The sequence below is a fragment of the Oryzias melastigma genome, linkage group LG19, assembly GCF_002922805.2.
Source record: "Oryzias melastigma strain HK-1 linkage group LG19, ASM292280v2, whole genome shotgun sequence".
Taxonomy (NCBI): Eukaryota; Metazoa; Chordata; class Actinopteri; order Beloniformes; family Adrianichthyidae; genus Oryzias; species Oryzias melastigma.
In genome coordinates this window covers 2,194,809-2,210,608 of record NC_050530.1, presented here as the reverse complement: position 1 = coordinate 2,210,608, position 15,800 = coordinate 2,194,809, and the positions used below count along the sequence as shown (strand labels likewise).

The 15,800-nt window shown below is 40.3% G+C and overlaps 1 protein-coding gene across 3 annotated transcripts in view; it reads left to right on the top strand.

Annotated features, from left to right (window-relative positions):
* LOC112153956 (transformation/transcription domain-associated protein) overlaps window positions 1-15,800 on the top strand; it is a 118,663-nt gene that overhangs the window by 97,257 nt on the left and 5,606 nt on the right. For all 3 annotated transcript variants that reach the window (XM_024284442.2, XM_024284441.2, XM_024284443.2), the window contains 5 exons: window positions 5,943-6,168; window positions 8,334-8,551; window positions 8,927-9,111; window positions 10,111-10,314; window positions 13,375-13,569. In XM_024284442.2, the coding sequence (XP_024140210.1) occupies window positions 5,943-6,168; window positions 8,334-8,551; window positions 8,927-9,111; window positions 10,111-10,314; window positions 13,375-13,569 (1,028 nt within the window). The remainder of the gene's footprint in view (window positions 1-5,942; window positions 6,169-8,333; window positions 8,552-8,926; window positions 9,112-10,110; window positions 10,315-13,374; window positions 13,570-15,800) is intronic.

The window sequence follows — 15,800 nt, the reverse complement described above, 5'->3', positions numbered from 1 at the left end:
AAACTTTTTTTTTGGTTGCTATCTGGTGCGCACCAGATATGAACTGGAGCACACCAGATGGTAACCAGCGGGAAAAAAATTTTACTTCACTTTTTTAGAAAAAAAACATTTTGACTTCTATTTTTAGAATTTCTTTTTGCAGTTACTATCTAGTGAACACCAGTTACAATCTGTTGCAGATAGTAACCAGATTTTTTTTTAACTTACATTTTTAAAACTTTTTTCCCAATTACTATCTGGTGTGAACCAGATAGTAACCCAAAACATTTTTTACATTTTTTACTACATAACATTTTTACTAAATAACTGCATTTTTAGAGTTTTTTTCTAGATTTTTTTTTCCAGCTACTATCTGGTGTGCTCCAGTTAATATCTGGGGTGCACCAGATATTAACTGGAGCACACCAGATAGTAACCAGAGAAAACAAAAAAATTACTTCAATCTTTAGAAAAAAAAATTTTTACTTCAATTTTTAAAATATTTTTTTTCAATTACTATCTGGTGCGCACCAGATAATAACCCCCCAAAAAATTTTTACTTCAATTTTCAGAGTTGTTTTATTGGTTACCTACTGGTGCGCACCAGATCATAACCAGAAAAAAGAAATTCTACTTTAATTTTTTTTTTTAATTTCAGCTACTATCTGGTGTCCTCCAGTTACTATTCAGTGTGCACCGGATAGTAACCAGAAAAAAATTCTGTTACTATCTTGTGCACACCAGTTACTATTTGGTGTGGTCTAGTTACTATCTGGTACTCACCAGATAGTAACCAAAAATTGTTTTTTTACTTCAATTTTTGGCACAAAAAAAAAGAAACAACTTTTTCTTAAAAACTTTTTTCACTTTGATGTCAATTAGGGGCTCCGTAGAAAAGTACTAAACGAATGAGCTAAATTTTTTTTTTTTTTTATATTTTAGTGTTTGCTTCAAATAGTTAATTTTGTTTTATCGACCTGCATGTTGAGGGTAAAATGCACGCTGCACAGACCAACAGGACAGGTGCGGTTTCAGTCGAGCCAAAGCCCCCACAGAGTGGCTTCTCTCAAAATAATCACCCCTCTGTTGGAGCAGACCATGTGTCTGTTATTGTACATTACATAAGGGAGTTGAAGCACAGTTCATTGGACAAAGCGTAAACAAGATCCGTCTGCAGCACACCCCGACTCTCTCTTCCACTCTTTCCCATGATGCTCGTCTCATTCACTTTCACTGCAACAGTCTTTTAAAAATGGATGTGAGACTAAAGGTTTCCAGCCCCAAAACACAAAAGAGACGGAAGGAGGTTTACTGTGGGTGAGCCAGAACTAATAATCATAGAAAGTGCCTAAAGAGGAGAACATTTCCAAACAAGACTGAGATCCTGGGAAACCCCTAAAGTCAAGTGGAAAGGCATTAGCATCTCACGCTTGATTTGGGCTCCAAAAGCGAGCGTGCCGCCGCCGCCGACTCTTTCCAGATGTTTCGGTGCCAGCTGCGTCCGCGCAGCCGGGCGTCGACCGGGGCTTCGGCCTCGCGGGGTGCCTGCCGAGCACGGCGGCGCAGCTGTCCCCAAAGCGAGGCGGGATGAGGGCCGACCGAGACGGAAAACCACACAAGCTTCCCAGAGCGGAACAAACAGGGTTTACAGACCTGCGGAGCGGCCAAGCTATCATTCCCGGCACCGCGTTAGTGGCTCATTCGCTTTCACGGGGCTTGTGGGCTGGAAAATACGGGGTTGTATGTTCGCATATAACATTTGGCAGCTGAGAAGCATTCAAATCCAATTACGCAGAATGTTGCTGGTATGAGTTACTGTTTTAAATCGCTTCTTTATGAAAGAATAGTCGTCGTTTGGCGTCTGAGGTGGTTTTAATCAGATCACCTTCAGTTCCTGAAGCTTTGAAGAGAAACTTTTACAGCCACTCTCCCCCATCCAGTGACTTCAGCTCACCAATCAGCCATAATAAAGTTAAATTGACTCCACCACACCACTCGAATTCAGACAATCCCACAGCGAGGAAAGACCAGGGCAGCGCACGAGGGAATTACGCTGCTATATAGAGAGGTGGCCCACCTTCTAAGTGTGGAGCCAGTAATTTGGTGCAGCCGTGCAGATCCTCTGCTGTCTGTCTGTCACGCAGGTCAGGTCGGGTGAAGCGGCAGCCTTGGTTTCTATGCGCAGGTCAGAGAGCAGCCCGGCTGCTTTCCACTGAGCCGGCCGCCTCTGGTCCCCCTGAGCCGGGTCAGAGAGGAGTTCAGGGAAACTGAAATTACTCCATTTCTCTCGTCCTGAAGCAAAACTCCTCTCACTGTTAGAGTTATCCGTGGAGCGAGAATAAAGACGGAGGAGATAATCGTGTTTAAAGATTCCTAATTGATCTCCAAACGATGTTTACCTCCTTTAACTCTTATAAGAAATTAGCACACACTTTTTATTTTTGTGAAAGATCATTGACTGCTTAATGTTGTCGAGACAATTGAGCAAAAAAGTAGCAAAAACCCTTCCACAAACACTTGATTTATGGTAGAATCTGTGTAGGGTGGGTCAGCGTTTGCAACATCTTGAAACTTTTTCCATTTAAGATGTAAAAACCACAAAGTTTAGAGATACTGTGTTCCCTCGCTGTATCGCGGATTTACCTTCTGCAACAGATTATTTTTCAAATTAGTAAAAAGTAGGGCTGGATCGATAAAATCAATGTATCGATTTAAGCTCAACAGATCAATAATAATAAAATATAAATCGATTTAGCACATGAAGCTAAAGTCCGCTAGCCCAATGCTAATGTTTAGCGGAATTTCCTATAGGATGGCTAATGCTAGCACTTGGTTGACATAAACATACATTGCTAACTAAATGAAAAACAACAGGAACGTCACTTCTTCTTCTGCGTTTCTGTCAGCAGCAAATACCGACACACAAACCTACCGCGCCCTCTAGTGGTTGTTATTGGGAAACGGCCTCTATAAGGCAACCGATGGTCAAACGTTTGATTGACAGAGTTCCCTGGTGGTGTGGCCTTTTAACAACCTTTTAACAACTCATGATTGACGACAGCGGTTCCTCTAAAAACGCGACTCAGCGAAACTCGGACTAATCGCTGTCGATTGGTTGCAAGCGGTTGCAGTATAGCGGTAGACGTATCAGGAAGTGACGGCGAAGATCCGTGAACTGATCCGCATCAATTCTGACAGGAAGTTACGCCAAGACACACGAGAAAATATAGTCAAATTTCAAAATATAGCCAATTTTTCACAATAAAATACTGGGATTGAAAAAAGCGATCATATTTTTGTATCTAAACAGACTGTAGAGATGGAAATAAACACAAAAAACAAACAGACACTTAGATCAACGTAGTGGTCCGACTACAGACCAGGGGGTGTGGTTTTGGGTGTCTGATGGCAAAAAAAAATACCCTAAATATTAAATAAATAAACCTGATTTCTAAACATCTTCTGCTTCTTTCATAATCAGTTTGAGAATTCCTTTGACGTACAGTTACTGGACTCTATCTGACGCTGCACGAATGCTTGAATTTTAGATGTTCCTCTCTACTAATAGTCTGACTGTGTACAAGAAGTACACAATAATCACGTAAGTTTGCGTGGCCCGCAGCATGCCCATAGAAAAACGTAGATTTTCACTCTACGGGCTCACAAAGCGGTCTAGGATTTTGACCTGTATCCATCCTCATGGATACAGCCCATATCTTCGCGTAAGGTCAGTTGTGACGTAAACTGGTCACTGTGTTTAAAATGTAATTTAAAAGTCTTATTGGTACAGTGTCGTCTGCAGGCAAATGTGTTCATTTCCTAAAGAATCATGAACTTTCTTCTTAAAGTGTTTTCAGACACTCTGAAGCCGAAAGTCTCGTATACTTTGACCATTATCTGGGCTTCATAGGACTTTTTCAATTTGGAGGCAGCTGAATTGCAAGCAGTCGGACAGCAGAATAGAGGCACTCAGAAAAGAACATTGGCTGTTTTTAAAGGGCTTATTTCACGTATTAAGAAGTCTGACTGTAGCAGAGACTGCAGGCGCTTTGAAATGGCAGGGCCGTGCCGTTTCATGGATTCATTATAACGGCAACACCGACATGTTGTGCTGAAACGGCGGGCACAGAAACAGACTTCCCTTTTCTTTCACAGCGATTGCTCGCGTTCATCTCAGCATGTTTGGGGTAATCTGACATTAAATACGATGATTTTTATGGCTTTAATTTAATTAGTACAGTCCACCGCTGGGAAGTTTCTAGTTAATAAAGTAAACGGTCTTGCTTGAGTTCAGGAATTTGTCTTTAAAGGTTCTCTTGAGCAAGGCACTGCAGAGGTGGACTGTCCCAAAAATTGACTGTATACGAGAACTGGACTGAGTGAGGAGTGTGGCGTCATCCGTAGAAAGTGGTTTACTTCCGGATTCAACCAAATTGAGAAACAAATGCAGTCAGTTGTCGTCAGTAAGTGGCGCTTTGGTCAGAATCTGCCGTCGTTTCTATGGCAACCACTCTGTAGTCAGGAGTGAGCTTGTCCTGTCCAACGTCAGAACAAACAGATACGAGCTGAAGGCCTCTTTTACTGTTACAATACGGGGTGAGTATATTTGTATAAACCCCTTTTGTATTTGAGGCTCCGCTTTATATGGATTTTGTTTTTATACTTTTTTTTTGGACAAATACAGAAGACTGATTTGGGGGTGTAAAGGGCACAAAAACGGGGGCAAAAGGGGGTTCGATGATTACAGAAGTGGGGGGAGGGGTCTAATCATAATGCAACAAGTTACAGGAAGTTTAAATGTTAGTCCAAAGGGGCGGGGCCTGTGCACATGCATCCTTAGACTAAAAACAAACCTGTTGGTGGTTCTGTGCGATATGGGAAAAAATTGTATATCGTTATATAAATTATTTTATATCACAATAACGAAATATATCCTGATATACTACAATAAAGTATATTTTCAGCTATTCATACTTTACTATTACTTTAGATATACAGCAACCTTTGTTTGAGAGTGCAAGCTCCAGCCAGAAGAATAGCCCCCTCACCGCGCCAGGGGGCCCAGTACGGGGCCCCACCCCCGCAGTACCCAACCAACCAACCCCAGATGAGTAGCCCATCACCCACCAAGAGTTCTGACCATCCCCCAACCCCCAGACAAAAGCCAGGTTCCCCCCAAATGAGACCCGCCCCACACCCCAGGCAACCGCCCGACCAATCCACACCCCTACTACCTGCTAATCAAATGCTTTAAATGTTGGACGTGGGGGTCATCAGGCTCCACCAACTTTAATTGGGGGATCTGATGGGCTAACTTATACTACACAAAAATAAATAAATAAATAAAAATATTAAGGATTACCAAGAACATGTTAAAAAAATACTTAGGAGAGTAAAAATGGTAATTCTGACAAATATAAAGACTGAGTAATAGCTGTTTATTTCTCTAAAAAAGTCTAAGGGATTTTGAACACCAGGGGGGAGGGGTCACTCATTCCAGTTCTCATATACAGTCACGTTTATGAACATGAAAATGTAAGCTTTTATTGTGAAAAACAGGAGTGTTCCCAAGAACGAGGCATTCCCAGGTCCCTCCAAATTGAATTTGCGCTGTAGAAGGAGCATTAAAAGTGTTTTTCATTTGACGATATTTCCCAGTGTGCAGGCTGCCTGTGTTCTGCTTTAATCCCACAACTTATTTTCCTCTTAGTAAAAGTACATTTGCATAAATAAGCTTGAAGGGCAGCTGCGGGATTTGAGTCTGGATTTCAAGTCATTAGGAAGTAGAGTTTGTTTACTGTAAATATCAAAATTATCCATCATGGTTGTAAGATTATTAAAATGCTAAGCAGCAAAGGTGTTTATAAAATATTTCACGCACCATTTCCTTTGGCTCTGTGTGGAAACACAAAGAGAAAATAAGCAGTTTCTCCATCTTTAGCCTCTGTTTTCCCTCCTAACAGACTTCGACTTCAGCGTGCCCGGCTCCATGAAGCTCCATAATCTCATCTCCAAGCTGAAGAAGTGGATCAAGATCTTGGAGGCAAAAACGAAGCAGCTGCCCAAGTTTTTCCTGATTGAGGAGAAATGTCGCTTCCTCAGCAATTTCTCCGCGCAAACTGCTGAAGTGGAGATCCCGGGGGAGTTCCTGATGCCCAAACCGACGCACTACTACATCAAGATTGCCAGGTAGCGGCCTTTGGTTATAATAGGACGCTTTTATAGTAAGCAAAACGCAGAGTTGTGGTTGTTATTGTGTGAACTGTTCCAAACTGCTGCTGAATTTTGCATTAACTTCCCGCTTTCCCCCAAGGATTTAAACTGGACAAATTATATTTAAAAAATTAAAACATTTTTTCTGCGCTCGAGGGCACAAACAACCCCCTCCCTGGTGAAAAGTGCTGCATCACCACTCTGCAATTGTTTTTGGAGAACAAAAAAAGCCAGATAAGACACAGAGCTTCAGACATCAAAGCAACACATTGAATCAATCTGATGTGTTGGGCTGTTAGAAAAAGACACATTAAGCCATCAGTTTTATTTGAGTTTAGTACCAAAAATTAGATAAATTAAATGTATTTTCCTTTTAATTTCATTGTGAAAGGCGATCTGACGTTATGTCGTGAATAGAGAACTTCTCCTGTCACATTATATTGTCTAAAATACGTCACTGAATTATAAGTATATATTAAGTCATCAAACATCAATGGAACAAAATGTTCTTAAGTACTGAGACTCCTTTAATAAACTAAAGTAGCAACTTCAATGATCCCACAAATTAACTTGTTACTGTAGTTGTGTTGAAAATAATAACAGCAATATGTCACTTCTCCAGCAGTGTTTTGTTCTTGTAATAAAATTATAAATAAATAAACCTTTTCTTGTTCATGACATCACTGCTGTGACATTAGTAGTTGATCTTCATTGGCTGAATGCTAATAAAGTATTGCTAACAAATAAAAAATGCTAAAAGGGTTTATAAAACATATAAACTGTTTATTTCTTCCTGATTGTTTTTCATTTCTGGGGGTTTTAGATTCCTGATGTTCTCTGTAATAGTAGTCAGAACGCGTGCACCGTTTGTTGAATCGATTGTTGAATCGATGTGTTGTGACTTGATAACTCTGCATGTGACCTAGTGACATATTTTAGACAGTAATCTAAAGAGGGAAAATGTTGTTTTTAAAAATAAAGACGTGTAGTAGTTAAAACAAAGAACTGGCCAATTTAAAAACAAGAAAATCAGGCAAAAAAAAGAGAAAATTGTATTCCAAACAAAGAAAAGTACAAGTCAATAAAAACAAAAGTTGTAGCTTAAACATGAAAAGTACTACTAAAGGCAAAAAAAAGTACTAGTCAAGGAAAGGAAAAGTGGTAGCTAAAACAATAAAAATTTGTAGTCAAGACAAAGAAACGTACCAGTTATGGAAAAGAAAAGTACTAGTCAAAACAAAGAAGAGTACTAGTCAAGGAATAGAAAAGTACTAGTCAAGAAAAAAAATACTAGTCAAGGCAAAGAAAAGTACTAGTCAAGTAAAGAAAAGTACTAGTCCAGAAAAAGAAAAGTGGTAGCTAAAACAAAAAAAATTGTAGTCGAGACAAAGAAAAGAACTAGTCAAAACAAAGAAGAGTACTAGTCAAGGCAAAGAAGAGTACTAGTCAAGGCAAAGAAGAATACCAGTCAAGGCTAAGAAAAGTACTAGACAAGACAAAGAAAATTACTACTCAAGGCAAAGAAAAGTACTGGTTAAGACAAAGAAAAGTACTAGACAAGACAAAGAAAATTACTACTCAAGGCAAAGAAAAGTACTAGTCAAGAAAAGGAAAAGTGGTAGCTAAAACAAAAAAATTTGTAGTCGAGACAAAGAAAAGAACTAGTCAAAACAAAGAAGAATACTAGTCGAGGCTAAGAAAAGTACTAGTCAAGGCAAAGAAAAGTACTAGTCAAGACAAAGAAAATACATATTCTAAACAGACTCCCCAAACATAAAACCTAACAGACCTTTATTCCCAAAATGTGCAGAATTTTGTCAGCAGACGTTACATTTTGAAAGTGACGTTACCCCAGAGATTCAGTTTCTTCTCTTACATTTCAGTGTCAGGATTAGAAGAATTGTTCTCCATGATGTAAAGTGAATGAAGGTTTTTAAACGTCATCGAAACACGTTCTCATTTTATTGATATTTATTTATTTTTAATGATTTTTATTGGGGATTAAATTATTTATAAATTAATAAAGAAAACGAATGGTTGATATTTCTCTTAAAGAAGTGACCCCATGTGGAATAGATGGGTTTATTAGATACTATCAAAGCTTTGAAGTTTCCATGTGAGCCTCCTCTCTCCTGTTCCAGGTTCATGCCCAGGGTGGAAATAGTTCAGAAACACAACACGGCTGCTCGCCGCCTCTACATCCGGGGCCACAACGGGAAGATCTACCCCTACCTGGTGATGAACGACGCCTGTCTGACCGAGTCTCGCCGGGAGGAGAGGGTCCTGCAGCTTCTCCGCCTCCTCAACCCCTGTCTGGAGAAGAGGAAGGAGACCACCAAGAGGCACCTGTTCTTCACTGGTACGACTGGAATCAGAATAGAGTTTTATCAGATTAAATGTTTTACCACAAAAAAAGTGTTTTTGATCTTTTCCATTCAGCTAGAATAGCAGATATTGATTTGTTGAATCTCAGCGTTTTACGGTCTTTGACCTCCTTCAGTGTTGATCTCTCCCCGGTCTTCAGTCTTTTCCCAAAGGAGTATTTTTATTTGTTTGGGTCCGTGGTTGGACTCTTTGGCAAACACGATTTGTTTGCTAGCAACGTTAGCCGAATGTTTACTGCGTTTCTCCTCATCAGCATGGATGTTCTCACACCACTCTGTCATTTCTGCTGTGGGGCTGGCTTTGATGTTATTCCTGTCAAACGTTTCTCCTCTTCCCTTCGCCCCTGCAGTGCCCCGAGTGGTGGCGGTGTCCCCTCAGATGCGGCTGGTCGAGGACAACCCCTCGTCTCTGTCTCTGGTGGAGATCTACAAGCAGCGCTGCGCCAAGAAGGGCATCGAGCACGACAACCCCATCTCGAGATACTACGATCGTCTGGCTACCGTGCAAGCTCGAGGCACGCAGGCCAGCCACCAGGTATGGAGACCATCGGATCGGCCAGAACCTCGACACTTCATGCTTTTAAAATCCAATTTAAAACTTTCCACCAAAAGAAATTACGATTTGAATAAAGAGGGAAAAAAGTTTTTATTTTGGGATGTTTGTGTCCATAACTGCTGTTTTAGTCGAGTTTTCTCTCAGTTGTTTTTATACAGTCAAAGGTAGCACTTTTAAATATCTGACCACAAATTGTCTCTACCAAAGCTCAAATTTTGTTCACCTTTGGAAGTGTCTTGTCATCTTAAACTTTCAAGAAAGAAGACCTTTAGTACACATTAGAAGGTTAAGCTCCAAAGGATTACGATCCATCTCCTCCTAACTCCTTGAGCCTCGTTGGGACGGGGAAAGTTGGATTTAGGAGTTGCAAAAGTTGCTTTCCGCTTTTGCTCGTTCTTTTTTTGCCAGAATATTGTGACAGTTTGATACATGAATCCTCGGCTAGGTTTAAATGTGTAAACCATGTAAGCTTGAAATTGAATTCAGAAGATCGAAAGAAAAGAAAATCTAAATCGAGTCGATCCAGGCTCTGATGAATCGAGTCAAATTGATTCTGGAAATTATTGGTGATACCCAGCCCTAAATAGAAATAGTTCAAAGTCTAAAGCTACCATTGACTTTGAAAAGGCTACAAGATCGGCCTAAACGTTCACTGTTGAGAGTAAATCTTCCTGTAATAAGTTCTCCTTTATCAGCTGGCAGTAATAAGTCACATTCTTGTTTTTCCAGCTCTGTTTCTACAGTTGTAGCACAGCAGTGAACAGGCGTTTTGCCCTGTCCAATATGGCGTCCAACTTTACGTACGCAACAAGCTAGCATAGCAACTCTAGCTTTTATAATAAAACAAACAAAAAAAAGCTGCTATTTTGACAAAAATGTTTTTTATATGAAGTTGTCACATTAAGCTTAATGTATCCAAAGCTCCAAATACTAATAATCAACCAAAACTCAGAAGATTTTTCTCCTCTTTCTTGTCAGGTTCTCAGGGACATCCTGAAGGAGGTTCAGGGCAACATGGTTCCTCGCAGCATGCTGAAGGAGTGGGCTCTCCACACGTTCCCCAACGCCACCGATTACTGGACCTTCCGCAAGATGTTCACCATCCAGCTGGCCCTCATCGGCCTGGCAGAGTTCATGCTCCACCTCAACAGGCTCAACCCCGAGATGCTGCAGATCGCTCAGGTAGAAGGCCCAAATATGTCCTCTGCTTGTTGAACCTGCTGTCAAGGACGAGAGGATCCATTTGACGGGCTAATTTAATGGATATACACACTCAGAGATGCATTAAGAGATCACTATTACCCTCTTCTTATCATATTCTCCCCTGTGACATTCACGCTGAGCCCATGAGTCAGTCATCCGCCGTCACTGCAAAGGCTGTTTTGACAGAACGTATATTCGGTCTCTCAGCTCGGTTATCAAAGACGTTCCAATTTGAAGGGTCCGTGTTTGTGAGTGCATGCGTGTCGCTTTCAGCAGACACACATCGCTCTGCTGTTCAGGGACGGCCTTCTCAAAGTCATTATTAAACATGATTGTGCGAGTTGGCCACCTCTCCCCTCCGATCCTAATCGGCCTTTGCTGACGGGCCTTCCTTTGGGCAGCTAAGCGCTGGTATTAAGCCCCCTCTCTGCCTGTTCCACTCCACAGATCCCATTAGACACAGGGTTACGGTGTGTGGAGGGAGCGCACACGCAAACACGCACACGCTAACAGAGACGGGGCAAGGACAGGACTTCACAGCCAAAAAATGGAGGCCGGCACGACTAAAACCGAAACGTGCTGAGAAGGATTTACCAATAAAAAAGCAAAGTTAGCTGCAGTTGACTTAAAACCATAAAAATAGAGACTGGATACGTTTGTAAGAGAAACATGAGGTTGTAACAAAGAAATGACGAGGTTGTAGCAGGAAAATGGATTGGGCTTTATAACACAACGAGATGAGGTTGTTATTAGGTCCAAATAAGACTAGACATCTGTTGAAGTTGTGACAGAGACTAGATGAGGTTGTGACAGAGACTAGATGAGGTTTTGACAGAGACTAGATGAGGTTGGGACAGAGACTAGATGAGGTTGGGATGGAGACTAAAGATGAGGTTGTTATTAGGTCCAAATAAGTTTGTAAGAGACATCTGTTGAAGTTGTGACAGAGACTAGATGAGGTTGTGACAGAGACTAGATGAGGTTGTGACAGAGACTAGATGAGGTTGGGACAGAGACTTGATGAGGTTGGGACAGAGACTAGATGAGGTTGTGACAGAGACTAGATGAGGTTGAGACAGAGACTAGATGAGGTTGTTATTAGTTCCAAATAACACTAGACATCTGTTGAAGTTGTGACAGAGACTAGATGAGGTTGAGACAGAGACTAGATGAGGTTGTGACAGAGACTTGATGAGGTTGGGACAGAGACTTGATGAGGTTGTTATTAGTTCCAAATAAGACTAGACATCTGTTGAAGTTGTGACAGAGACTAGATGAGGTTGTGACAGAGACTAAAGATGAGGTTGAGACAGAGACTAGATGAGGTTGGGACAGAGACTAGATGAGGTTAGGACAGAGACTTGATGAGGTTGTGACAGAGACTAGATGAAGTTGTGACAGAGACTTGATGAGGTTGGGACAGAGACTTGATGAGGTTGGGACAGAGACTAGATGAGGTTGTGACAGAGACTTGATGAGGTTGTGACAGAGACTTGATGAGGTTGTAAAAGAGACTAGATGAGGTTGTGACAGAGACTAGATGAGGTTGTGACAGAGACTTGATGAGATTGTAAAAGAGACTAGATGAGGTTAGCTCAGGGACTAGATGAGGTTGTGACAGACTAGATGAGATTGTGACAGACTAGATGAGGTTAGGACATAGACTTGATGAGGTTAGGACATAGACTTGATGAGGTTGTGACATAGACTTGATGAGGTTGTGACATAGACTTGATGAGGTTGTGACATAGACTTGATGAGGTTGTGACAGAGACTAGATGAGGTTGTGACAGACTAGACTTAGCATCACGACTATCTTCAACTGAAGCGTCAGCAGCTGCTTTGACTGCTGGGCAGGTCAGTGACCCGCATGTCAGTTTTATTGACTTTTTAAACCACCGACGACCACACAGGAGGTTAAACGCTTGTGGCGTCTCACCAGCCAGAGGTCAGGAGGGCTTTTCAACGAGGGCTGAAACGGCATGAATAAATGAAAATAACGTACAAAATCTTCCTGCAGCTCTTAACGGTTAGAATGTTTCAACTTTAGTTTGGTTACTTCATTTAATAATTACATCTAAATCTGTGTATTCAGAATATTCCAATTTAAAAAATTCTTCCTTCCTTTCCAAGCTTTTATTACAAACTAATTCTTGTTCTTTCCAACCAAACTTTTAGTCCCACTTTGATAAATATGCAGCTTAAAGACATTTTTGAATTAAAAGTATAGTTGTAGAGTTTTGTCCCTCAGATGTTTTATATTTTACATTTCAAAGCGTAATAATGATCTTTTTTTTATATGGTGTCAACTCTACATTTCTGCCTCTGGCGTATTTTTAATGTTTGTTAAACAAATCATTTTCCCGGCAGGTAAAGATAGAGAAAATGTTTATATTCAGAGTCCTGACTCATTTATTTGAATAATGCTGCTGAAATCCCCCCCCTCAACGATACAATAAATGCAAATTGAAAAATGTCAGGTCACTTTCATTAGTAGGCACAGAGAAAAGGGCCGGCACATTATTCCGCTTCCACCTCAGACTCTTGTCTGAAGTTCCCGGTCGCGGTTTTCCCGCGGGGTTCACAGCTCCGAGTGGCGGCGGCGCGGCGGCGCTCATTCACAGCAGACTACAAATGAAGCTAATCAGCGGCCTCTCATCCGGAGTGCTGCACTGAAGCCTCTGCAGGGCTTATCGGAGCCTCCTGGGAGCTGCTGCCGTCTCTGCCCGCCGCCTTCAGGCGGCAGCAGGTGAGGGAGTCCGGGATGAAAAGAAGGAATGAAAAGCTATAAAGCTGTCAGAGCCACTCGCTCCTTCATGTGAGAGAGCTTATCTTCCTGGAATGGCAGCTTGTGTAGCACATAAACGCTTAAAAGATGAAACCCGCCTGTATATGTTCAAGTCCCGAGGGAGCAACCAGAGCGGGAGTGAATGGAGGAGTATTGATGCTCTGCTGGAGATGGTTGGACATCGTCTGGGTCTCAGGGATCAATAAGAGTCGTTTTCTTCTGAAACAGAATCTTCATCTTTGCTCTTCTAGGACACGGGGAAGCTGAACGTCTCCTACTTCCGCTTTGACATCAACGACGCCACCGGCGACCTGGACGCCAACCGGCCCGTCCCGTTCCGCCTGACCCCGAACATCTCCGAGTTCCTGACCACCATCGGCGTCTCGGGTCCGCTCACCGCCTCCATGATCGCGGTGGCGCGATGCTTCGCACAGCCCAACTTCAAGGTAGATGATCAAAAAGGGGTAGTTTGGTGACGACTGAATAACCGACGTTCTTTGACCTGCGGCTCCAGATCCACATGTGGATCTTTAATCTAAAACAAGTCATGGAGACTTTTAACCAGAAGAAAACAAATAAACAAAGCCAGAAAACTAAGACTACCAAACTAAAATAACAAAACCCAGCAGTGTAAGACTGCTGAGGACAAAGAAAAATAAAGGAAAAATAAAATAGCAATTCTTTAAATAACAATTACCTAATTAGCATTTATTTAATTTAGATTATTTACATTTATAAATTGATGTCTGAGGTTCACATAGATTATAAACTCTGTAGGTTTTTACATCCTGTTGACCTGAAGACGTCTTGTTTGATCAACTCTACCTCCAGAATGAACAGATTTATACGCAAAGTAAAACTTTGGTAAAAAGTTTGAACTTTTATGAGTAAAAAGCACATATTCTCTTATGCTGCACAACATTAGTTACTAGCTGCACTGAGATGATTCTGTTTGGCATAGAGCAAATTTTATTTTGAAATAAGTTATTTGAACTTTTGTCAAACATAAAAAGAAAAAAATTGCTAGTTGTTTTTTAAAATATTTTTGCTTTTGTTCGTGGCAGAAAATAGATATATCAGTAATTCATTTTATTTAAAACCCAAAGTCATGAATACAAATCCAAAGGTTTTGATCAGTAGACAATGAGCCCAAACGGCTCTTTTACTGTGAAAGGTTGATCTACAGTAACTCCTCGAACAATTACGCGATCGACAAATATTATCTGACTTGCGTCGATCGTGTAATTGTTCGAGGAGTTACTGTAGATCAACCTTTCACAGTAAAAGAGCCGTTTGGGCTCATTGTCTACTATCACTTATGATTATGGAAAGAATGTAATCTCTGCAGAATTATTTAATTTTTCTTCAAATGTGCAACTTTTATTTTGAAGGCTGCAGTTTGTGACCTTTATTTTTCTAATATGAAAAGTTCACAAATTGGAAATTATTGAAAAATATTATTTTACTCAACGTGTAATACAGATTGCTCAAAATTTGCTTTTTTTTAGATATGTAATTGTTTTATTTTTAAAAGAGGTTTTTACAGAAACTTGATGAGGCGCAAAGTCACTTTTCTCTGCGTCCGAATCGTCTCGGTTACCTCGATCTTGGAATTGCGATAATTACGCAAACAGCTGAAGAGTTACGATAATTGAAAGAATGGAAACACTAGAGAATTATTTCATTTTTTTCTCCTTTTTCTTCAAACCTGCAACTTTTTTTGTGAAGGCTGCTGTTCATCACATTTTAACCGGAGGTGTAGAAAAATATCGATTCAGTCAAATATCGCGATACAATACGATTATCGCCAAAGTGATATTTGATTATTTTTTTTAAAACAAACGTAGTTCAATCTTAGTTTTCCACTTTAATATTTCCTAAATTACCAAAAGTAAAACACCATGAATAATGAAACACAGTTGCTGTATTTAATGTTCTGATCATTAATTAACATGAATTTTACAATTTATGTGAAAAATGTATTATTATTTACATAATTCTTAAATCAGAATTTAAGAAATAATACTGAAATATTGTCAGACTTTTGCAAATACACAATTTAAACCTTTAATTTTCTAAAAATAAAAGTTCACCTTTGGCTTTCAATAATATTATTTTACTTTAAGTGTAAAAAAAATGCATTTTTCCCGTATTATTTCAATGTTTTATTTTTAATTTTGTTTTTTAATTTACATCTTAATGCTTTGAAATGGTAATTAATTAAATTTAAAACATAAAAACTGATTTTGCGATTAGAAAATAAAAGTGATTATTTTTTTATTACTGTACTTTTTTGAGGAAAGTAAAATATTTTAGCGTTTTTGTTACCTGGATAAACCCACAACAGCATCTGTTTTTGGTCGTGATTTTTGATGGAAGAAATCCAGCAGCCGGTAAACCTGATTAACACACGAGATCGTTTGGAGATCCGTCACTGTCGGACTGTCGACTTCTGGAGCTTCTGTCCGTTTGTGTGTTTGTGTGTTTGTGTGTTTGTGTTAATTTATGAGCCTTTAGATTCCGGGCTGTAAAGCCAGCAGCTGTGCGTCAAACAAAAAAACAGGAGAACTGGTCTGTTTGTGCAGCTGCATCCTAAATATTTCATAGACGTGACGGCTCGTATTTGTAAAAACTTTATTGCTCCATAATTTTAGACAGAGGATCAGCGTGACACGAG